This window comes from Corylus avellana, chromosome 3 (genome assembly GCF_965113065.1).
Source record: "Corylus avellana chromosome 3, dhCorAvel1.hap1.2, whole genome shotgun sequence".
Classification (NCBI taxonomy): Eukaryota; Viridiplantae; Streptophyta; class Magnoliopsida; order Fagales; family Betulaceae; genus Corylus; species Corylus avellana.
The window spans coordinates 9,443,071-9,467,388 of NC_142492.1; the positions used below are offsets into that span (position 1 = coordinate 9,443,071).

Consider the following 24,318-nt stretch of genomic DNA (forward strand, 5'->3'; position numbering starts at 1 on the left):
GCTATCTCTTGTGTTCTTTCTTTCTTGTAGCGCTTGGTCTCGCCCTTTCTCTCTCTATTCTGAGTAAACACTCTTAGAAAGAAGAAAGATCGAGTAAAAAGCGGAAGAAGGAAGAATATATGCAAGAGATGGGAGAGGAGATGAGTGGTGAAAATTGTGAAGGAGAAGAGCTCTATTTATAGGAGAAAATCAAATACTATTCTACCTTCAATTTACAATTATACCCTCATTTTACTATTTCACCAACCCTATACTATTTCACCAACCCTATACTATTCTACCTTCAATTTACAATTATACCCTCATTCTATCTTCAATTTACAATTATACCCTCATTTTACTATTTCACCAACCCTATACTATTTCACCAACCCTATACTATTCTACCTACCCTATACTATTCTACCTATCCTATACTATTCTACCTTCTTATTCTACCATCCTTACACCTACCATTTACTATCCTATTATTTCACCAATTACCATTCTCTAATTACCACTCTCATAAATTTCCCAAGAATTAAAATCCTTAGCTACAATGGATATTAAAATAACATCATTATCAAAATAATCTATTTAAATAGCTTTGAAAATTCTGGGACACTACATATCTGAACCCTCACTTGTAACCAACAACAACCGCCGGAAGGAGGCTAAAGCGATAAAAGTACTACTAGAGTTCGTAACTAGGACTATTGTAAAGAGAGGAACCAACACAAATTCAGTTACAAAAGTCTTCACTAAAGAAACAAACCAATAAAAAGCAAGTAGACAGTAACCCACAAAACACAAAAAGCAACAAAATACGACAGTACATAAGAACAACAGGAAAGTAACAAAAAGACCAAAAAACAGTAGCAACGGCCGGGGAGCGGAGTTTGGCAAACACTGGTAGGAGTGTGGCGCAGACGCGCCGGAAGGTGAGATCCACGCGCTGACACGTGGTGGTCGGATCTGGCCAGAGGAGGTGGCGTTGGGAAGCTGAGAAGCCGAGAAACGAGGTGAGTTGACGCGTGATGGTGGGAAACTGACCGAAGAGGCTAGATCTAGTTTTGAGAAAACTAGATTTAAAAACCCAACCAGTTTCGAGGAGGTGAGCGGCGCTGCACAGTGGTGAACAGACAACAACAGAGTGGAGGCTGGTCAGAGAGGATGAAGGAGGTCTGAGCTCTTGGACTGGTTGGAGTGCACAACAACAAAAACAACAGGAAAAAAACAACAAAACTTGAAAATATAAACAAAGAAGAGGGAGGAGAATGGAGAAAAACTCCATATCTCCACCATGGAAAAACCTCACAAGGAGATGGAAGAAGAAAAAAACCTAAATTTGTAAAATTTTTCTAGAGAGAGGTTAGAGCCTCTCTCTCTTTTGAGTCAATCTCTTCAACTCGATTCTTCTTTCATTTTTCTCCTAAAAGAACGTATAAAGGAATTTAAAAGATCAACAAACTACATTTGATGAGTGTGCCATAAATAGTTTGTCATTTTTCTTCTCCCCGTTTTGATTTGAAAATTTAACTAGTTTCACATTTGTCCCATGGTAAAAAGTATTTAACAATTTTTTTTAATTTAAAATTTGTATTGATTAGGAAAAAAAAATGGATGGTCTAGCACAAGTACAAATTAAGTAAACCTTAGACTATTTACACTTTGCTATGAGCATGTACTAGGGCGAGAATTCGACTCCCGAAATGAAAATTCTCAATTCTAATAGTATTAGTCAACTTGAGTCATACTGATGCCCTAATGGAGGTGGGTCAGGATATAGTTTAGTCGGACTTGAGGGAGCACTTAGAGTTCCCACTGTCTAGGCCCCTCATATACGGTTCTCAGCAGGTATATGCTGCTATGGTTATGCATAGGTAGAATAGCTACAATTTATCTCTCCTGCTTACCTTTTTAATTAGAATATATATATATATATATATATCATTCACATATTTTTGAGAGCAGACCTAGAAGAATTTATTTTAGAATTATATTCAGCCCCTAAGTAATGGTCCAGATTCTTGATTGAATTCCATTCTTGGATGGGATGAAGGGAGATAAGCCCAATACTAACTATGAGCCCATGGTAACATGAGAAAGGTGCCACAACTATACTGCTTATTTAGAGCATTCTCAATGGAGGAGCCAAATTTTTATGTAAAATAGCTCCTCAAAACTACTTTTATCTAGTTTAGCTAATGAATTTTTAAATGCATCCACATCCGATTAGCTATATTTTTATCTATATCATTTAAATATTATTAAAAGTGAGTTATTGGAAAAAGAGAACATGTGAGAAAAAAAATAGAAAAAATTTTGAAAAAACGAGAACATGCAAAGAAAAGTAGGAAAAGATTTGGGAAAAAGAGAAAACAGGTGAGAGAAACAATAAAAAATAAAATGACTCCATTAAAAAGTGCTGCTACATTTAGTTTTTTTTTTAGCTCTTCCAATCAAATATCTATTTTACATTTTCTTTTGGCTAATCCAATGTATAGGACTTTTTAAACATTTGAAGAGTCATTTTATATAAAAATAACATTTGGTTCTTCCATTGAGAATGCTCTTAGTGGGAAGAAGCATGTGTAAGAATGATATTTCTTTCCCTTTGAGGTTCAACCCATGATGAATGTTGGGCCTAGTAATCCAAATACTCGCGCGGCATCGCCCAATGGCAACCCGTCTATAAACCCTCATATTCTTATACCTATTTTTATCGTTCATATTGACTTAAACATTTGAGTTATCTCCCGCCAACCCGTTCCGATAACTGTTCTAACAATGAACATTAAATTTTGGAGACAAGGGTCATTTAAAAAAAAAAAAAAAAAAAAAAAATTATTAATTGTTGGAAAAGAGAAAAGTGGATGAAGATGCATTAAACTCCTTACCTTTATTTATTCATTTAACGATCCATTTGAAGCCTTTTTTAGGCTTTTAAGATTCTGGCTACAGAATAAAAGATAGGCAATAGCACCCTCTCAATTGTCTGGTATACAAGTGAGGTTGGGTTGGAGATAGCTTTTTCGGAAGACCAAAGACTTGACCGATTTTGTTGCAATGAATGATCTGCAGCTAATATTATCTGGAACTGGAAGGAAGCATGCAGTGGGAACATGTGCACTGTTTTTTAAAGTCCTTTATGGGGGGAAGAAACCAAAACAGAAGATTAATGAGAGAAGAAAGTAAAAATAAAAAAGATATTATTCGATCTGCAGATTTTTCAAGTCTCGACGTTGGTGGTGAGCTGCGTCGACAGTGGTCCCTCCTCCTGGCCACCTACTTTTTCTTCCTCACACGCCCAAAAATGCTACTTTTTCTGCCATGCCCCATGCGCCAAGCGCACCCACGCATATCTGGGATTCCCATTTTCCGGTGATCTCATCTTATTCTGGGCGGGCGCGGCAAACAAGATTCACCTCCGTCCAATTACTATCCTAAAGTACGGGTACAATAATGGGGACAGTTTATTGTTAACAAAACTACTCAAAATCTCCCGCCTCAACAAATATGGGCTTAAATTCAAACTCTCTCTCCTTGTTACTTGTTAATAATGAAAAACGCTAAACATCCCAAATTTTTGTTTCAAAAGTTGGTTGTTAAATGATAAGTCATCATTTTATGAGTTGGTAACACACTTCTCAAAATAATAAATCTCATGAGATAGTGACACATTATTTGAGAAGAAAATTTGGAATGTGTAGCTCTTCCTGTTACAATACTAATACTAAGAACATGTTTGGGATTATATTTGAGAAATAGAGCTTTTAAGTTAAAAGACGTTTTTTGGTAAAAGCTTCATTTTTAAGTTTTTGCCAAAAGTGCGTTTTGATTATTTTTTAGCCCTTAAAAGCGTTTTAAATTTCTTTTACCAAATAAGTATTTTTTTTTTTTTTTTTCAAACGGACTTTTTGGAGTGTTAAACGCACTTTTAAGCCCCTCAAACATACACCCAAACATGCCCTAACTCTTTCACATGTGTCTTAAGTCTTAATTATGTATATAATAAAGGTTTGAGGCTTTGGGCACTCTCATTTTGCAAATTGATATCATAGCCCGCACTACATCGAGTATGAGATTGAACTCAGTTCGTCGAGTATGTGATGGAATGGATTGGGGCTTTGCGGTTGAGTTAAGGAGATTGTGACTTATTGGCTAAATTAAAATATTTGTACTATACATGTATTTGCATAGTATTAAGTATGTAATTGAATATTGATGTGGCTGAATCCACTAAAAGAGAAATTAAAGGACTACCAATCGAGTAAGTTGTTGTAGACGTCGATTATAGAGTGTTATGGTATATTACAAATAACCATGTGTCTATAAGTTTTGGACACCCTCCCCTTGTAAACCGAGTTTTAATGATAAATTCTACATAAAGTGCAATCATCTTTCTAGTTGCCGACCCCTACCTCCATAGGCTCACTGTCATGGCCATTACCGGCGTACAACTGACCACCACTAAAAGTGTAACATCCCAACTTAAATAGTAAGTCAATAAAGAGAATAATCCCATATTTCATATGACCTACCACATACTTATGATTCACGCCCCTTAAATTGCATGTATTTTTCTTTTCTTTTCTTTTTGAAACCACAAACTCACCTATATAAATCCATCTCAATACCATATCTTAACTAAATAGAATACTTTATATATAATATGAAGTCACTTACATAATAAACCTAATACTATTAAAATAATACGAAGTGCCACTTGATGGCAACTAACATATTGATTGAAGCTCTCAAAAGACCAGCCAAACAAACTCTAATAATCAAGAAATATTGATATTATATTTACTCCAAAATTATATTTTCTAGGTTGTAAATGTGTTGGATTATATATAATTACAATTTTTATCTTCTTATATATGCAATAGATTGGAGATTATTCGTTCTAGTCAACAAAAGCCCAAAAATCGTGCCTAAATTAAATTTTCGGTGATGACCATTTGAGAAAAGATTGTGATGTGGGTCTAGAATGAAAATATATGAAACAAAAACCTAAGAATCAGGTCATAGCTGCCAAATACATGTTGAAAGCATTAAGTAGAGAATATACATATATGCGTTCAAAATGAGAAGAAAAAAATCGAATCTAATTTACTTTCGGACTTAGAATCATTCTGTACATGTCTCAATATTTTGATCATATCTTTCAATCCAAGCATCGGATTAAGGTTAAATTGGAGCCATTCAACATCTAATTCAAAATTATACAACATGTTTTTCCTAATTTCAACCTTTACTATGCTAAAATTTGTTAGAGAATATGTGAGCTTGTTCCACATTGCTAATGTATGAGAGTTTTTTTTCCATTTCGCTTCTATATATTGAAGCCTTCTATGTACTATTAAATCATTCAATAAAAACTAAATGTTGTCATAAAGCTTTAGTATGTGAATATAAGCATATTGCCGAACTACCTTAATCTTGTCTCTCTTATTTATATTTCTACTTTATATTTTTGCATTCTAAATTCTATCAAAATTGGCCTGCAATCCAAGCTTGAAAATCTGGGCGAGTTCCATATAAAACTTCCTTCTTATTTTGTGTTTCTAACATAAGAAAAAGATGGAGAGAAGAAAATAGAGAAGGTGGAGGCTCTACCGACTGGCATTCTACAAAATCAAAGAAGATGAAGTTGCTTTCCATCGATTTCATGGGTTGGTTTAGGCTATGAGGAGGCCCCCAATCTGGGTTTTTTTTTTCATTTTGTTTATAGTATACATAATTTCTTGGCATTTGGATTTCTTGTATGTTCTTCTTTTTCTTCACAAAATAGTGTTTTAATCTTTCAAAATATGTATTCTTGAACATATATTTATTTAGATTGATTTGAACAAATCAAATCAATTACTACTGAGTGATAAACATGTTGATAACAAAGTGGAAAAATGCCTAGAGATGAACCAAAATCTTCTTAAGCAGAGCATGAGGTAGAGAAGCGTGATGTTGATTCCTTCAAAGACAATGTCATTTCTATAAGGCACCACTGCCACATGAATACTTTCTTGGAAAGTATATGTCTTTTGGCCCTTTATATATATATAAAGGGCCAAAAGACATATACTTTCCAAGAAAGTATTCATGTGGCAGTGGCGCCTTATATGCCCAAAATTCAATTTCCTAAAAGATTGGCTCCAACCAAGAAATGAACAAATTTTAATGAGATAATGAATATGCTTTCAAAATTGTACATAAATATTGCGAATTACTTCTATCAGGCATCAGTGTAAATCCACTCTTTTTTAGCCTCCGATAGGAGTTTGACACTTTAGTTTAGAACATCAAATATAATGGACATGAAAACACTGAATTTATGAAACAATTTGTCATCGGCAACCATATTGTTGCCCATTCAACAAAAACCACAAGATCCACCTACACCTGTCTCCTCCGCCTTGGCTCCTTCTTGGTATAAACCCCCCCGAATGCTTGCATCTTTGTCTCTCACTCTCTCGGCTTCACCTGAGACCCAACCCACAGGCCACACCCTCAAGCCACCGTCATTGGCTCTCATTTCAGCCTATTCACTGCTATATAAAAGATATAATGTTCTTGATTTCTTTATTTCCTGAAAATAATTGGTGTTTGAGAATTATGGGGATTCTCAGATTGTAAATTTGTCATGACAGTTACCTGATTAGTGTAAATTTGGTCCTGTCATTCAAAACCAAGTTATCTGTTTGAAAATTGAAATGCCATTGTTGTTGTCGTCTTAGAGATAATAAGTTTTTTGTATCTAATAGCAACTCAAATTTGAGGATCGAATAGCACTCATTGCTTTTGCAGGCTTATCTGCAGACTGCAGATACAATGGAGACTGCAGCCTGCAAACATGTCGAGGCATTGTTATCAATATTTTCAACAATTGGGCACTGCAAACTTATCCTTTTAATCACTGTCCTGTTGTAGAGATGTCCACATGATCCAAAACTTAGTTGCTTGAGCTGGAATGAGTACACAAAAAAGCCATATTGCTAGTAGTGATTATGAGGGGACGTTTATTGACTGTTTGGGATGTAAACAGTCAATAAATAACTATTGTAGACCTTTCTCTTTCTCTTCTTTTTTTTTTTTTTTTTTTTTTTAATTATAAAGGTCGGAGAGAGCAATCAAAATAGTTACTTTATTTGGGCATGATTATTGTAACACTTGCTCTCTGAGAACTGAACAAGCGAGGCATAGGCAGTAAAAACTGAAAGTCCATTAAGCCATAACTTGACCCAACCCCATCAAGATATCAATAAGATCAAGCCAATTAATACTAATCAAGTTTGGAGCTCCTAATGTCGGAGTCGAACACTCACCCTAATACTTGTCCAAGTACTTAAGAATTTCCTTAAAGCGACTTATTACCGGGAGAGTTTCTCAAAATAGCATACTATTTGTCAATGGATCTGAGTACAAACGGTTCATCTTTTCCTACCCAAATATTCCACACTACAAAAAAATACACTGACTTCTGACAATTTTTATACACCAAAATTAGTGAATCAATGTCTAGAAAAAATTTCGGCATTTATTAATTTGTTGCCTTGTTGGCGTTATAATAAAAGTATAGAGTTTTTTTTTTTTTTTTTTTTTTTTTTTTGAAAATCGGTTTTTTGGTGCTTAAAATAAATGTCAAGAAAAAATTGTCGACGCCCCGAAAATGCCAACAAAATTTGGCCACACTACAAAAATTTAGCAAAATAGTCACATGTGGAAGGTGGCATTTTAAGCCCATAAATCCACTCTGTTCTCAGCCCAAGTGGCCCCTAAATTATTGTCACAATCTCTTGACCATATTTCCTTTTAGATTTAAGAATTTAATCAATCCACGTGTTAATTTATCTTCATGGAAAAGTCCTGCTTGGCCATGACATTTCCCAGATTGTCTATTTATGTGGTCCTCGTGTCAAAGTATATGTCTATGGTCAGATTTCCTTGCTTCTTTTTCTCTTTTGTAAGTGGATTCTATATTTGTATGGCCTGATAAATGTGCCAAATCCACAAGCCAAGCCAAGGCAATTTTGCCAATGTGGGAACTGTGTTTCTTCTGTTTCATGTAACTAATATATAGAAACACAATTGTCTGTTTTAGTGTCCTTAATCAGAATATATATGAGCATGCTGCATTTTTTGGGATAGCACTTTTTCTACACCGTTCAAGTAATACTTTAGCTTATCCTAAGGAATTGTTTGCACACAAGAAAATTTGAACCTTAGACTTATGAAAATACCATCAAGACTCTCTTACTACTTGAGTCAACTCGTTGAAGTCCATAGAAGATATCTCTTTTTCCTCCTAAGAATAATATTCCTCCTCCAGGGAAAGATAGTTTTAGTGACAGTTTAATTTCTAGTTACATTTTGACATTTAATGCAGATCCTCTAACCTGATTAATGTTATTTTCCCTTTATTTTGGAGGTTTCTTATTTTCTGTTGAAATGGTCATTAGTGCACAAAGTTCACATGCGCACAAACAAAAGAAGCGACTTTTGATGTGTTTATATATGGGTATTTTTTTAGGCATGCCAAACGAAGTCGGTTGAGGGTGATTTTTAAGAGTGTTTTTCCAAAAAGGGCATTTTTGTAAGTTTAAGTAAAAAAAAATCACATGGACGGCACGTGATACATTTTTCATCCAAACTAACGGGGCTGACTAGCGAAGTGGCCACTTTGACACATTTTGGTACTTTGTTGGGCTACTTTAGTACCGTTAGAACATTTGAGGGCCAACTCGCAAACGGCTGTCAGTTTAGAGGGCCTTTATATGTAACACCCGGTCCCATATTGGGAAGATGAGAAGAAGCCCACATAGAGTGGGTAGTTTATAAAGATAGTCATGGGTGCTAAGTCCCACATTGCCTAGTTACTAGGTGAAACTGGGCTTTATAATGAATTCTAGGGAAACTCCAAATTGACTAGTCCTTTTGGGGTAATAGCGCAGATGTGGCTAGCGCTTTTCCCTAGGTCGTTACAAGTGGTATCAGAGCCACCTACTAACGCCAGGCCATGTGGTATTAGAGCACTGCATGACGTAGCCCTGACGAGGACGTCAGGAATTTAAGATGGGGAGTTTGTAACACCCGGTCCCATATTGGGAAGATGAGAAGAAGCCCACATAGAGTGGGTAGTTTATAAAGATAGTCATGGGTGCTAAGTCCCACATTGCCTAGTTACTAGGTGAAACTGGGCTTTATAATGAATTCTAGGGAAACTCCAAATTGACTAGTCCTTTTGGGGTAATAGCGCAGATGTGGCTAGCGCTTTTCCCTGGGTCGTTACATTATATATTTCTCCATTAATGTTATTTTCCCTTTATTTTGTAGGTTTCTTATTTTCTGTTGAATGGTCATTAGTGGAAGAAATTTGAGCAATTAGAGAACAAAGTTCACATGCGCACAAACAAAAGACTTTGATGTGTTTGTGTTGGTGTTGTGTAGTAGAAGTTGAGATATTGAAATTGAATAATTAGTTCGTAAAATATATTTTTTTTTAAAAACATTTTTTGTAATATATGATATTTGGTGTGAACACAAATATGTTAGGTTTAATGAAAAAAACTTCTTTAATGTCAAAAAAGGGTTTCCCTTTTTAAATTTCGTAAATTATTTTTCAAGTTTGAATTTATCCACCTCAAATCATTAAGCTAGAATGAATAAGATGTTTTTAGTCTTTTCTATTAAATTGGTTCAACAGTTAGCATAAGGAGAAATAATATTTCAAGGTACTCTCTAGCTATTTGCAATGTTGAAAGGTTGCCCTGTTTGTGTATAAGCTTTTGCTTAATTAGTTCATTACTTGGATGGAATAATGTCTCAAAAATTATTTGGACTAATTTGTAGAACGAATAAAACCGAAAGTCATAAATAAAACATTAAGACAATCCAAACAAAATTCCTTCAACAAAGTTCACCAACAAAGCTACTATCAACGCATTAGAAATTCCAAAAAGATTAACATTATAATAAAAGTGAAACATTACAACAATCTATCCCAAAAATCACAACAATTAACTTCAAGGAATTCTATAAGCCTTTTTTTTTTTTTAATTATTATTATTATTATTATTTTTATAAGCATGGGTGCTATATACACTAATATCAACTGTAATCAATGAAGATACAGGATCTTGAGACATGATAAATGTAGCTGACACCTTGGGTACACTGAATTCATTGAGTGTTGAAAAACGCTATGCCGACTCCAAAAAACTTGTTTATCACAATTTATGTGGAATTAATACTATGAAGCAATAAATAATTCAAACACCAAAATATGTAAAGCGATAAAGAAGCAGACATAGATATTTTGGTTACGAAGATGAAATATTTTAGAAATAGATCTAAAAGTAAAACCTTTCCGGGGCAGCTAACCTTAGGAAATCACTATCAAAAGATTATCCAGAAATTACAGACATTAGGAATACTTATAACCCTTTGCAAGACCTTGGGTCTATAAGATCGACAAGCTTATAACTCGTCTGCTTGTTCACAATCTTCTTCAACGTAATTCTCTTTTACCGGACCCTTCTGATAGATTTCTTAACCGTAGATTTATCAAAAAAATAACTCAAACTATAAGATATTCAATTTAATGCTCACCGTATATGATCTCTCTTAGCACAACCTCTGACGAACTCTCTGGGGTGAAAATTCATACCTATCTCTTTTTATAGAGATGTATTTATAATAGCCCCACAATCCCTAGATCTAGGACACAATTTGAAACCATTTAAGACTGTTACAGGTACGCGGTGTCCGGGTGGGAGCATAGGCCATCCGGACAGGGATCAAATAACACAGCCGAATGTGGATATTTGACATGGCCGTCTGGACGGGGAGAAGTCCCGTCCAGACAGAGCTAGGGCAGATCTCGGGAACGCATTGCAAAATTCTTTCTTGGGCGTCTGGACGGGGTGCATACGAGATTGCAGACGAGGCTCTCTGCAATTCTTGTTTCTCGATCTCGTCCGGACGGGATTGCAAATGAGATTGTTGACGAGGCACTTGGGAAATGTAGAATTCTTGAGCGTCTGAACGACCTTTCTTCCTGTCCGAACGACACTTGCATGGATTATGAATCTTGGCACTTTTGGTCACCATTTTGCTTAAAAAAAATTGGCACTTGTTACGACTCTATCTCTACGAAAAAAAACATATACTTAGAGCAATAAGGAGCTCATGATTAAGTTCAATTACAAAACTTACGATCCGTATTAATCCTTCTTTAAACCAATCGTTGTATTACATCCTTTCCTTACTTCTGTGGGCTCTAAAGGTGGTGTCATCACCCTTGGAGGTTTGGTCTGAGTGACCAACCAATCCTAGAGATTGGGCAATTTTTTTTGTTTTTTGTTGGATTGATGTGGTGACACGTAGGAGTAAGGAAATAAAAGTAAAATGGGAGGATGACTAGCAGTTTCCTTAGAGTAATGATACACATCACCTCATTATTCTTCTATTTTCAAAGCATATATAACATGGTTTTCTATAATATTCGAAGGATGGAGATAAGGTGATGTTTAGCATTACTATTTTCCTTATATTTAATATTACTATGCCCGATTAGTGTAAATCACCTTTGTTTCCATTGATGCTTTGGTGAGGTTGTTATGTGAATATATAACGGTGATAGAATTTGGGTTTTAAGGGAACCTAGATCTTAGATTGGAACCTAAACCTTTTAGATTTTGAGAAAACCTAAAACTCTTTTCAAACACAAGGTTTGAGATTAATTTTCTGATTTATTCTTTATTGATTGAACGTCCTTAAATAAAGATACATTGAAAATATAAAGATATAAACGATAACTAATGGATAACAATTGAAATTAGTTAAGCCTCCTTAAGTAATTAAACTACTATAACTCTAAGATATTTATTAAACTACTCTACTTTAGGATAAGATAAAAGACATGATAACTTCAAATATTTCAAGAGCTTCATAAGATTCATGCTTGCAAGTAGTCTCTTTGTTGTAGAATTCTACTCTTATAAGAGGGGTTAAGTCATGTTATGACTCAGCCGAACTTGAAGGAGTGCTATAAACTCCTCTTATGCGGCTTCCTAACAAAATAAATACTACTATGATCATGCCCAGATAGAATAACTACATTTATTTTTCTCTACTTTTTTTTAAAAGAAAAAAAAAAATCACTAATCACACTAATGTCGTTCATATATAACTAGAGATTACACCTTGGCATTTCACATAATCACCAACTCGCTTCTCCTACCTCTCCCTCTCTCGGCCTGCTTTTATAAGTTTTGCTTTTTTTTTTTTTTTTTCTCTCTCTGACGACCAATTCATTCGCTTCGCTGCCTACGAAACCGAAACAGAAACCGACTCAGTGGACCGGAGCTTCGCGAACAACTCTTCAAAGCCAAATCGCTCACAGAAATGGCGTCGTCGACTCCTCCCTCCGAAGAGCCGCAGGAGCAGCAAGTGAAGGAGTGCGTGCACAAGACGAAGCTCATTCAGTTCTTGGGACGCACCACCCCTGTCGTCCTACAAAACGACAATGGCCCCTGCCCTCTTCTCGCCATCTGTAAATTCCTATTCCTTTCTCTGTTTCTCTCTCCGCTAGGGTTTTTGTCTTTTCTCGTTTTGTTTTTTTGCCGAGAAACTGGAGCGAGAAGGTTAGGTTTCGTTTTGTTTCGGTTTTGAGAATTTGAGAATTTGGACAGTTCTGTGACAGTCAAGGGGAATGGTTGTGGTAGGGGCCGTTTGGCGCTGTTTGATATTGAAGATTTAGGTTTTGATTTTCATTTTGATTTCCTACGGTTTCTTAGCAACCAAACGTGAAAGGAAATGATTAGTGGGACCCTTAGATGCAATAAATTTCAGATCATTTTTGGTTTTTTGTTAAAATTCTTTACTGAGAATCAAGATTTGATCATTCTAGTTATCTTATCTGGATGTACTATTGGATTGGAGATTGTGCTACTAGGTTTAGAATGTTAGGTTTGATTTTGCTTTGGTTTCGAGAAAGTGGAGAATTCTGTGACAATCAAGGGGAATGGTTTGCTAGGGATAGTTAGGTGGTGTCCAAATTGGAAGTTTTAGATGTTGATTTTCCTTTTATTTTTCCTACGATTTCTGAGCAACCAAATGTGAAAAGAAATGATTAATTGGATACTTAATGCAATAGTTTTCTGATTATTTTTTGGTTTATTGTTGAAATTCTGTACTGAGAATAAAAATTTGATTGTTCTAATTATCATGTCTGGATATATTTTCAAATTGAAGATTGTGCTATAAGTTTTGTCTTGTTTTAGGGTTTATGACTCTCTCTCTCTCACTCTCTCTCTCACACACACACACGCACCCGCTTATTATTTGTTGTCTTCTTGATTGCGGATTTTCTTTATTGTCCATTTAATAGCTGAGTTAAGTAAGGTCAAGGAGAAATAGTAAGATTGCAAGTTATGTCAAATGTTCTTTTGCTTTCCAAGAAAGTAAGTATTTCCCATTGACTGGCCAAATAGTTGTATTAGGCATAGTTAGAGGTGAAATTTTGGCATTTGGAATCATAGTTTTTGAGGTTGTTACTTAACTTTTCCGAGTAACCAAACATAGGGCCAGTTCGACAATTTCTTTGTTTTTATTGTTCTCTTGGATGTTCTGGCAATTTGGGGGTGATTACTTCTAAATGTAGCTATAATTGTTTTTCATTTACCGTTAGAATTGAAAAACAGTTTTAGTTTTGTTCTCTCTCTGCTTCTCATTTCTGCTATTTTTTTTTCTTCTTCTTTGTATTTTATTTTTTATTTTTTTTTATTTTTATTAATCTGTATGTTTGATGAGATAACTTAGCATATAGAGGAAATTGAGTATTTCAATGTTTGGTTATTGTTATTTTATTTTTGTGCAAGAAAGTGAAAATTAGCTGCATTTTGTTAGGCATAGTTGAGTGGACTTCTTGTTTGTGATTGTGAAATATAAATGTCAAAAGTATATATTTATTTTAGTTTTTCTTGGCAAACAAAATGTTGGAATTTTATAGTTGTTTGGGAGCTTCACAGTTGAGAAATGGTATCCAATATGATTATATTTTGCAACCTATTTTACTTATCAAAAAATTAAAAATTAAAAATAAAATTATATTTTGTAACCTATTTTGATTTTTGGATTGAAAGGTTCTGTTATTAGGTCAGATTATACTTATTTTGAGCGAATCTTTCTCTGTCTCTCTTTCTCTACTGCAACTCACTGTTGCTTCTTTATTGTAGATTTTTTTCATCTCTCCCCTTTGTTGCTGGGAAAACTTAGGAAAATAGAAGAAAATTTTGATTCTTACATAAACTTTTTTTTAAAAAAATTCCTGAGTGAGTGAACAATTTAATTAGTTAAACCATATCGGCGTACAAGGTTAGAGCTCGGGTTTTAGTTCCATTTGCTTCCAGATTATGAAAGTTATAGGATTAGTTATATTCTTGTACTTTTGATTCTTTTTGTTCTGCAACGAAATGGATTCATAATTTTTTTAATCCTTGTATATCATGTTGGTTTATGTAAGTCTTATAATAAAATCTATGAAAAAAACCATGCCGACCTTGTTAATCATCATTCTCATTTGTTTAGCAGTTTGGAAGGTCTTATTATCAACAATAGATCTTGTGATAAGATTGTTTTGACATAAGAATTGCAAATCAATATGAATACTTTGCAATTTTATCACCTCATTAGCATTCTACAATTTTTTTCAGTTAACGGGTCTTGTTCTTTTTATTCAGGATCAAAATTTGAACAATACTTTGATGATAGATGTTTGGTATTACAATTGAAATTGCACATTTTGTATTCATTAAATTTTTTGGAATGTCTTAATTTTTTAATATTTAGCACCTTTGTTTCTTTCACCACTCTTTCTTGCTCACTTCCCTTTTCCAAATTCTTTATTATTTTTTTTTTAAAGAAAGTATGGTAACATACTTTGAGTTGAAGTTAGCCTCTTTTGTTATTTGTCAACCAAGATAACTAAGTTCTCCTCTCAACTGGCCAACTTCAAATATTTTATTGGTTTTCTTGATTTATCATTTTATACATCTAAAATGATAGAAAACATTGAGCTCTAAATTTCCTTTCCCCTCCGTCCCTCTTTTCTTTTGGTTTCTTGGCAACTATACAAGGGTCAACTAAATTGCATAATCTAGAATTTCCTATCAAATATTATACTGGAATTTAAAAATTGATCCTCCAACGTCATCTAATACTGTTTCAGTTTGAATTTGGAATTGAAAGAATTTGGAATAGTGATGGAGTATAGAGTCAACAGTTCCATTATTTGAAGCTTATTGGGAATAATTCTGTTACATGATGCGTGCCTGGACGAGTTTGTTACTTTTCCATGTTATTTAAAGATCATGTGCTTAGTTTATACGCTTATCTTGCCTTTATTTTATATCTTTCTCTTTTTAAGTTGGATTGGGGATGGTGTTTGGGGTTGCATTGGCTTTTGTGCCAGTAATTATTTGAGGTTTCTTGGGTATTTCTTGCTAGTATTTGCTGGGAATGAGATGGGTTACACTTGGAGTTTTTGCAGGTAATGTTCTTCTGCTAAAGAATAACTTGAATTTGAGTCCAGATACAGTGGAAGTCTCACAGGAGAAATTGCTTTCACTGGTTGCTGAAAGATTAATTGATTCCAACAGTAATTTCAATGTAATATCTTTGTTTCTCGGTCACTTATGGTTCTACTATTTACTGGTGTAATTTGAATTAACCATATTTCTTATCATATTGCAGAATAAGGATGCAGGGTATGTTGAAAATCAACAACAGAACATTGCTGACGCAATTGATCTACTTCCTCGACTTGCAACTGGCATTGATGTAAATATAAAATTCAGGAGGTCCGATTTTTCATTCTTCTACCTGTTTTTTATTGTCATTTTCTTTATGTATTTTTGACCAGAACGTTAATGCTACCTGCAGAATAGATGATTTTGAGTTTACTCGAGAGTGTGCCATATTTGATCTATTGGACATTCCACTATATCACGGCTGGATAGTTGATCCACAGGTTTGCACTTTCTAGCATTAGAAATACTATTTAGTTTGAGTTACTCAGAGACTGCCATTTTAATGGTGTATATTGTTGGTTTTTAGCCAATGGGTTTGACCATGTGGAATAGAATTTCTACAATTTTGTCTGTACCATATATTTGTAGTTTGGTGTTATCCAATATATTCACATTATAATCCTTTTATTGGTCATCGCTTGTGCTGTTACGAGAATTTTGATGGTGATGCTTTTACCACGATGTTTTTGTTGTCATCTATCTAGTGGTTCTTATAGGTTTCATCAGACCTTCCTCTTCCATATATAGGATTTATGTTTTCTGTCTGCAGACTGAGGCTGTTTCCTTCTATGTTGCCAGTGACCTGTTCATGGCTCATCTCCTTGAATCAGATTTTATCTCTAGCTCTTAAATTTTAGCAGGGAACTCTTGGGCTTCGGATATTTTTTTCTCTGACTTGTATCAGGTAGAATACCTTTAATTGTATTCCCTACTGGACTAAAATATTGAGAAACGAGCAAACTATTTAATTTTTATAGACTCAGGAAACAGTATCAAAAGCCTCTTTGATTCTGTATCAACTCTCCCACATTGTGGGAATTTTTTTTGTTTTAAAAAAAATCTGTGCTTAGATTATAGCTCATAAAATTTGCAAACGGATTTAGAAAACCTAATAGGCATTGGTTTCAGTTTCCTTTAAATGTTTGTTAGGAAACTTCTCAGTGGAGTTAAAGTTTCTAGTCTTCAAAAAAAAAAAAAAAGCTTGAAATGCATTGATGCAAAATTACAATTAATAATTAAATTGTATTTTTAGGAGTATGCTAGTTTGTACATAATTTGATTTTTGGCATGTAAGTGTGTGTCTCATGGGTGCCTTTAAATTTTGAAGTCCAAGCCTCGTTCATTTAACATTGTAACTGCAGTGTTATTCAAGTTGTAGGTTTGGATGTTCCTTTCAAAATATTCTCATGCAGTTGCTAGCAAAAGTGTCATGAGAATTTGTTGGTGAATTTTTGATAGTCGGGGTCTAAGAGATCTTGCCTAGTGTCAGAGATTTGTCTGGGGCCTTGATGGTCCTGACATGATGAAGCTTGAGGACTTGGTGATGTGCGTAGTGTGTTTCTAATGATGAAGGATGTAAATAGTTAGTTGAATGTGATGTGAATTCTTGATGCCCTAGGTTACTACAAGTGATACCATCAGAAAGGATCTGAAGGACAAACAGTAATCTTGATTGTGGTGGAGTTGCAAGGGTGGAATGGTTAGGAATCCTTTTTATCCATTTAGTGTGGATTAGGTATGGGTTGGGTTGTGTAGGAGTTAAATAACTCAAGGGTTCTCAATGGTTATCTGGTTAGGATCTTTTAACAACCTTACATTTGCTTGCAGAAAAAACTGTACTCTAGGTAAACAGTGTACCTAGTTAGGATCTTATGCTTCTGTTGCTTTCTTTTCTTGTTTTTTCCCCCCTCTCCTGACGGTCCTAATATCTGCAGTTGTTGAGCCAATGGTCTTTGGACCAAATGGCATTTCCACCCATGTAAACAAGGAGTGGAAAATCTAGGAGTGCTGGGTATCTTTATTTGTGTTTTATTAAAAAAACTAGCCTATAACAGCTCGGTTTTTGTCTTAAATTCTTCATAAGAAACTTTAAGTTGCCAAAGCCACGTCTTCCAGATAACAAATACATAACACATAAAATTACATCTTAAAACACATTACAAATAGGAAAAAAATAAACTTTTCTAAAAACAATGATACTATCAAATTATAAAAATAAACTCAGATTTAAGCCGAGGAAAATTTGTTCCTACCTTTATGAGTTTATTTGCACTCTCTGATTTTTTCATCTTATATTTGTGTACAAAAAAATAATATTAAAAAAAAACCTCATATAATTTTTTTAAAGAAAGAAGACGGACCTTTGAATTGAGGCTTTGTTGAGACCTGGCCTCAAAGAAGTTTTGCTTAATCTCTCTGCTGCTCTCTTCTGACAAATCTTAAGGTGCAAAGTGCTTAAAAGATTCATCTCATGGCAAAACCATAAACGCCAGAAACTAAATACAAATATAAAAGACTAAATATATTACTTATAAAAAAAAAAAAAGACTAAATATACACTATTGCAATGAAAGAAGATTGAACTCCAGCACCTAGAAATTGAAAGCGCGATGAAGACACAATCCTCTATTTGCCAAGATGTTTGAGCCTTTTCATTTTCTTTGGCAAAACATTTTCTTTGATAGTGCGAGTTTTCTTTTCTTTTCATTTTTTTTTTCTTTAGGTATGATACTTCACGATTTTAAACACTTATTGGAATACTATTTTAAGCACACTTTTGTTCTCATGGGGTGGGGTTGTGGAAGAATATCAGGAAAGGGTGGGAGACCTTTAAAGGCTGTACTAGATATGTGGTGGGAGATGGAACGAGGATTAGCTTTTGGCATGACTTGTGGTGTGGAGATTCGGTTCTCTAGGTAGCCTTTCTAGTTTTATATGGATTGCTCGTGAGAAGAATGCTTCAGTTGCGGCTAATATGGAGATGTTGGGAGGTTTAAATCAGTGGAATGTGAGTTTCACCTGAGAGGCACATGATTGGGAGTTGGAAGTCTTTGCGTCCTTTCTATAGGTGTTGCATTCAGTCAGAGTGAGACAAGGGTGTGAAGATGGATTGTGGTGGACTTCTTCCAAAAGAGGTCTATTCAAGGTTAAGGCCCTCTTTTATTCTTTGGCTGGCAATGAGGGTAGAAGTTTCCCTTGGAAGAGTGTGTGGCGGACGTAGGCTCCTCTAAGAGTGCCTTTTTTTGTTTGGTCAGTGGCTCTAGGCAAAATTTTGACATTGGATAATCTTAGGAAGTGTCACGTCATTGTGATAAACAAGTGTTGCATGTGCAAGAGGAGTGAGGGGACGGTGGATCATCTCATTCTTCATTGTGAGGTTGCTTCTGCTTTGTGGTACGCCATCTTTAGTCGCTTTGAGATGGCTTGGGTGATGCCTAGACGGGTATTTGATCTTTTAGCCTGTTGGTAGTCTTCTGGGAGGCGGAGGAGTGTTGTGGTGTGGAAGATGGTGCATACGTGTCTGTTTTGGTGTTTATGGCAGGAAAGAAACAATAGGTACTTTGAGAACTTGGAGAGGTCTTTGGAGGACATTTTATCCTCTTGTTTTCACACTTTGTATCTTTGGACTGTGGCACATCTGTTTCCGTTGTCGATTAGTTATGATGATTTCCTTGCTCGCTTTTTTTTTTCTAGTTAGGTGATCTTTTGTATACTCCCTGTGTACCTTGGGGAGCCATACGCTTTTAATAAGACTGGTTATTATTTATTAAAAAAAAAATATTTAGCCAAAAATAAAAGATTTTGTAACCCAATTTGTGTATTCGTAAATAATATTAAAGAATTTAACTTTAATATTGTTTATAAAATTTTTTAATAAAATACGGTCTTCATAAAAACATAGCCAAAAATAAAAGATTATGCAACCCTATTTGTGTATTTGTAAATATTATTAAAGAATAATTGAATACTATTTAAGAAAACATTTGTTCTTGATAAATACCTAGCCAAAAATAAAGGATTATGTAACCCTGTGTGTGTATTCGTAAATAGAAAATGTTTCACTTGTCGATATTTTAAAATGCCACGTGTCAAATTTTTAAGCAACTTAGGTCACTACTTTTGCTAATATGTGATTAATTTTTGGACATTAATCACAAGTTATTAATATTAGGATACCAAAGAAATCCTATTTGTTTTAGATTTCTAATATATTTTGATTTATGCTTAAATGTCATATATCATATAAGCATTCTAGGGATACATTAAAGGGACACTTGTCAGCATTTTAGACTGCTACTTGTCGTAATTCTAAGTTAATTCTAAGTTATTCTCTTGAAGGTTTTTGCTTATATATATATATGATGAATACAGTTGTTAGGCACGTTTGGAATTGGTAGACAGAAGTATACTACTTTATTGCTTTGGAAAGTTGGGATCTATAGTTTTTCAATGGCTACTTATTTGATAAAGGGACATTGCCACTATGCCACAGTAGGCTATATTTAGCATCTAGTTCGTCCCTGGTTTTTAATCATCTAACAGGGCTTGATCATGTCTTCAATTTTTTTGAAGCACATATCAGTTTCTATGTACTTTGTGGTCTTTTTGTTTTATAATAAGATTTTCCTCTACGTTTTCCAGGACAATGGTACCGCTAATGCTATCGGGTCAAAGTCCTACAATGCTCTTACAGGAGAGCTTGTAGCCCTGGAAACACGAAATGTGGAGGGTGCATGTAAGGACATTCCTGAAGAAGATTGTGTTGATTTTGCCGCTGCAACAACTGCAACTCTAGGTGTTCCTTCTCCATGCCTTTCAAAGGCCACATCTTTTGATGAGTCTCCACGTTCAGTCTCTGATAACCAGAACGTAAGAAAAGGAGACCTTGAAGAAGAAGCGGAGCTTTTGAGAGCTTTGAATCTGTCTGAGGTTGAAACAACTACTTCAGTGGGTGATACTCTTGTAGCCAATACTAATGGAGGGACTCTATCTGTCAGTTCCTCCTATGAAAATGCGTATCTTAAGGGGGTTATGCCTGTAGATTCTGTGGATAGATTGGACAAGTGTATCGGTCCTGAATATAACAATTTTCATAAACTGGAACCATCTGTATTAGATGACTGCAAAGCCACAAGCAATGACAGTGATGTCATATTTAAAGAAAATTTACCAGGGCAAGCATTCAGCTCATCCTCAAAAACTGATGTGGGAGATCACCTTGATCAGTTAACTTCTGTGGAATCTGAAGAACATATCCTTCACAATAATGTGGTTGAGAATACTGATGTTGACACATTGCTCCAAAGTGGAAGTGCCCTTTCCCTTTCTCCTGGAAGAGGAACTGCATCTTTGGATGAGAGCCATATGGATGTTTCTAGAGGGGATGAAGAAGTTACGAATCAATCCAGTGTTGCAACTAATGTTCATGAATCTGCAGATAAGCTAGGTGGGTGTAGCACAACAGAATTATCATGCTTATCTTCACCAAATGCAGATTCAGATTTATCTAGTGGAAAAATTCAGCACATAGATGCCTCCAAAGCTTTGACTTCAAATGTTGGTGGCAGTGAGCCCATATATGAAGGAGAGGAATGTATATTGGATTCCAGAACTGTGGTACTTGAGGACCGGGAACCTGTGTATGAAGGTGAGGCGATTCTTGCAAAACAAGCTGACAAAAGCACCATAGATGCTTGTAATGCAAGATCCAAGGATGAAATCACTCCACAACAAGGTTAGTGGCATATCAAAGAAATTGATGCTTGATATGTGCATGGATGATTTATCTCTAAGTGTCCAATTAATATGGTCTTGAACTTATCTAAAAGAAACTCTTCTTCTCTTTTTGATTGGCTTTTAGGTGAGCTGATCGGTAGTTTTTTGAAGAACAATGCTAGTCAGTTGACCATTTATGGGTATGTTGATTTACTGTGGCACTACATAACTTCTAGTTTCTTTTTCTTAATCCTCATGTTTTGTGATGTTGGGTACTTGGAAGTTCTCTATATGATTGTTTTTAATGCTTTGCAGCCTTTTCTGCTTACGAGAAGGTCTTAAAGAGCGTGAACTTTGTGTTTTTTTCCGTAATAATCACTTCAGCACCATGTTTAAGGTCAGTAAGAGCTGGAATATTCTTGTTTCACGTGGTCTGATCATTGATTTTGCTGCTTATGAACTGCTGACTGCAGTTATTAATGGTGAAAATTTGAAGCAAACGTCTATAGTGTTTATAAGCTTTAAGTTCCACAGTCCCTGACCATCAATTCTTAAATAATACCTGAATCTCCTTTTGCTGCAGTTTGATGGTGAACTTTATCTTCTAGCTACAGACCAAGGTTACATAAATCAGCCTGATTTGGTATGGGAAAAACTAAACGAGGTAAAGTGCTTACTCTGCAATCTTTTCTGGAGTCAATGCATCACAATAGTAAATATTGTCAATTTGTTCAAGGTTTGGCTGCTGTTTTAATTCTAGCCGAAACCGGATTAATTCTTATCCTTTAGTGTGACTTTCCTTTCCTTGTACCTCAGAGTTTTGTTTTTGAAATGGGTTTAATACTTTGGCTATACTTCTTGATTGACCATTAGAGCTATTTTACATACATCTGCATGTATTGTGTGTCTTTGTAAATATGTATGCATGACAGTGGCTGTGCCATTATTAATGACCGTTATGCCAGAAGTGCATCTTTCTTTTTTTTTCTTTTTTTTTTCCTCTTAATTCTAAATGGGGAAGATGTCCAAAAGGATAAGCAAATGGGGCTTTTAAGTTTGAAAATTCTAATTGTTCCGATCTTGTTATTTTGTTAGATGTTGTTTTGAGAAGTGTCCCAGTTATAATTCCTTTCATGCTTTTCATTTCAGGTCAATGGGGATACATTGTTCATGACAGGAAACTTTAAGGAATTCAAGGTAGAAAGTCGCACAAATGATGCTTGGGATGAACATAATGTTATGGCTAGCACTGCTGTATGTATTTTCTTAAATCCCAAGGTATATGTAATCTCATCAAGAGTTGCTTCCGTGATACTAATTTGAATGTCCTTTAGGACTATCTTGCCAGCATCGATAGTGCAGCTCAAGCGGGTTTGAATATAAAGTAATTTTCTCAACTTTATTACTGGTGCACCCATTGATTTTTAATATTTTGTTTTAAGAAAATATTTTTTATAATAGATAAGATGGATGATGTTTAGTTCGATTCTCTTTGGATCACAGTCTGCTGCTATCTGTCTTTTGCAATAAATGTTTTTGCTTCATTTTTATTATTTCAGAATGAGATAATGAAATGCTCGACTATAGTCAGAAAAGTGTGAAGGGGTGAATTTTAAAAATCAAAACATCATCTCGATTATTTTGTTTTTTTTTTTTTTTTATATATTTTAGGCCAACTGTTCAAAATTATTCCGAGGAGTCTTTTTCTTTTACTAAATTATGATTAAAATTCGCCTATGGAGTTAGAATTTGCAGTTAAAATGTTTATACCTCTTTCTGGCAGTTCTGACCTGCAATTGGCAATTGCCCTACAACAAGAGGAGTTTGAGCAACAACCACAACGTCATAATTCACAGCAGCAATCATCCATTGGCAGTTCAAGGCTGGTCACTGGTCCCCAGGTAGAATTCATTTTTTCGACCATCTAATTCTTTTTTTTTTTTTTTTTTTGAGACCATCTGTCAACAGTTCTTTGCCACGGTCTTTGTTGCATCAGTTTGTCGGGCCTTGGGAAGTGAACTATTGGGTTAATATGTGAAGTAGTTCAAGTTGAAGTTATAACATTGAATTAGGTTTTGAAGCTAAAAAAGAGAAAAGTTTCTGTCTTTTTAGTTTTTTATTTATTTTTTTTTAGAATGGAAAACTGAATATTAGGGGAAAAATGGACTCCTTCCATTCTGGAAACAAAATATGTGGATTTCTTCACCCAATGGCTTTTTGCAGGTGCCAAGAAACAATGGCAGGAACCCGTCCTCATCCTCATCCGCATCGTCCAAGCCTGAACCAAAATCAAAAGATAAGTGTACTGTGATGTGAATGTGCGTGAAGTTCACGCAGGCAGTTCGGAAGCTTTTTGTAAATGGTGTGTTGGTCCCTTTGTATTCCATGCTATTACTCAACCGTATTCGACGTATATGTTATTTTACATTTTTTTTTTTTTTTTTACTGTAAATAATGCAAGTATATAGTACCACATTTACTTTATTTTATTTTATTTTCCTTTTGGAAATAATAGCCAGATTAAGACTGGTCTCCGCTTGACTAACTGGAAAAGATTCAAGATAATGTTAGGTCTTGGTGTGATAGCCTTGGTGTTGGGGGAATCGCATACGGAGGACCACTTTATGGCCACCATGTCCCGCCCCCACAAGCTTGTCTATGCAAACTCTGTTTACAACTATGCCATCAATCCTAATGATATGTTTAGAAGAAATATCAATCTAATGCGCACGTGCAAAAGTTTATTACACTAACGTTACTATCAAATTACAGGTCAGATATTTATTTTATGCGGTATGACAAGTTGACGAACGAACTCTGTTGGGTTTTAATTTTTGACAGGCGATCAGCAGAAGAAGCTTGATTGCATGCATCTTCCATAAATCCCTTGTAAGTTCAGTATCCGTCATGTCTAGCAACTTCCTCGTCGACAAGGAGCTAGGCCTGTGGCCCTACCTTTAATTACGAAAACGACTTCCATAGTCCTAAGCTTTAGCTTTACCGTAATAGTTTGACTACTTCGTCGTGTTCA

General features: G+C 35.0%; 1 protein-coding gene across 1 annotated transcript; it reads left to right on the forward strand.

Moving 5' to 3' along the window:
- Positions 1–12,244: 12,244 nt before the first annotated feature.
- On the forward strand, positions 12,245–23,872 carry LOC132174815 (FAM63A-like protein (DUF544)). The gene is made up of 12 exons (XM_059586501.2): positions 12,245–12,535; positions 15,533–15,651; positions 15,736–15,842; positions 15,925–16,012; positions 20,214–21,306; positions 21,433–21,487; positions 21,603–21,684; positions 21,871–21,951; positions 22,437–22,541; positions 22,622–22,671; positions 23,071–23,188; positions 23,511–23,872. The coding sequence occupies exons 1-12, from the start codon at positions 12,388–12,390 to the stop codon at positions 23,601–23,603; spliced, it is 2,139 nt and encodes a 712-aa protein (XP_059442484.1). The 5' UTR covers positions 12,245–12,387; the 3' UTR covers positions 23,604–23,872.
- Positions 23,873–24,318: the final 446 nt, after the last annotated feature.